The following is a 242-nucleotide window of genomic DNA, read 5'->3' on the forward strand; positions in this document are numbered from 1 at the left end:
GGCAGGAACCGCTCGGGCTCAGGGAAGTAGGCCTCATCGTGGGACATTGCGTAGTGTGCCAGGACAAAGAGGGTCTGCAGGGCAAGAAGGGGGGTGGTTAATGACCCCGCCTGGCCCCACTGAGCGCAGTGGGGGGTCCCCATGGCACGGCCTCCACTCACGTTCTTGGGGAAGAGGTAGTCTCCGATGACAATGTCCTTCTCATAGAAGACCCTGGCATTGGTAGGCCCCCCAGGGCAGAC

At 62.0% G+C, this 242-nt stretch overlaps 1 protein-coding gene across 1 annotated transcript in view; it reads right to left on the reverse strand.

Annotated features, from left to right (window-relative positions):
* Positions 1-5: 5 nt before the first annotated feature.
* Positions 6-242, reverse strand: part of CYP27A1 (cytochrome P450 family 27 subfamily A member 1) — a gene marked incomplete at its 3' end in the record, with an annotated part of 3,425 nt that continues 3,188 nt past the window's right edge. The window contains exons 7-8 of the mRNA XM_029084086.1: positions 162-228; positions 6-74 (exon numbers count right to left, since the gene is read on the reverse strand). Of these exons, the coding sequence (XP_028939919.1) occupies positions 6-74; positions 162-228 (136 nt within the window). The remainder of the gene's footprint in view (positions 75-161; positions 229-242) is intronic.

Source organism: Antrostomus carolinensis, unplaced genomic scaffold (assembly GCF_000700745.2).
Source record: "Antrostomus carolinensis isolate BGI_N321 unplaced genomic scaffold, ASM70074v2 scaffold42813, whole genome shotgun sequence".
In the NCBI taxonomy this organism is placed as follows: Eukaryota; Metazoa; Chordata; class Aves; order Caprimulgiformes; family Caprimulgidae; genus Antrostomus; species Antrostomus carolinensis.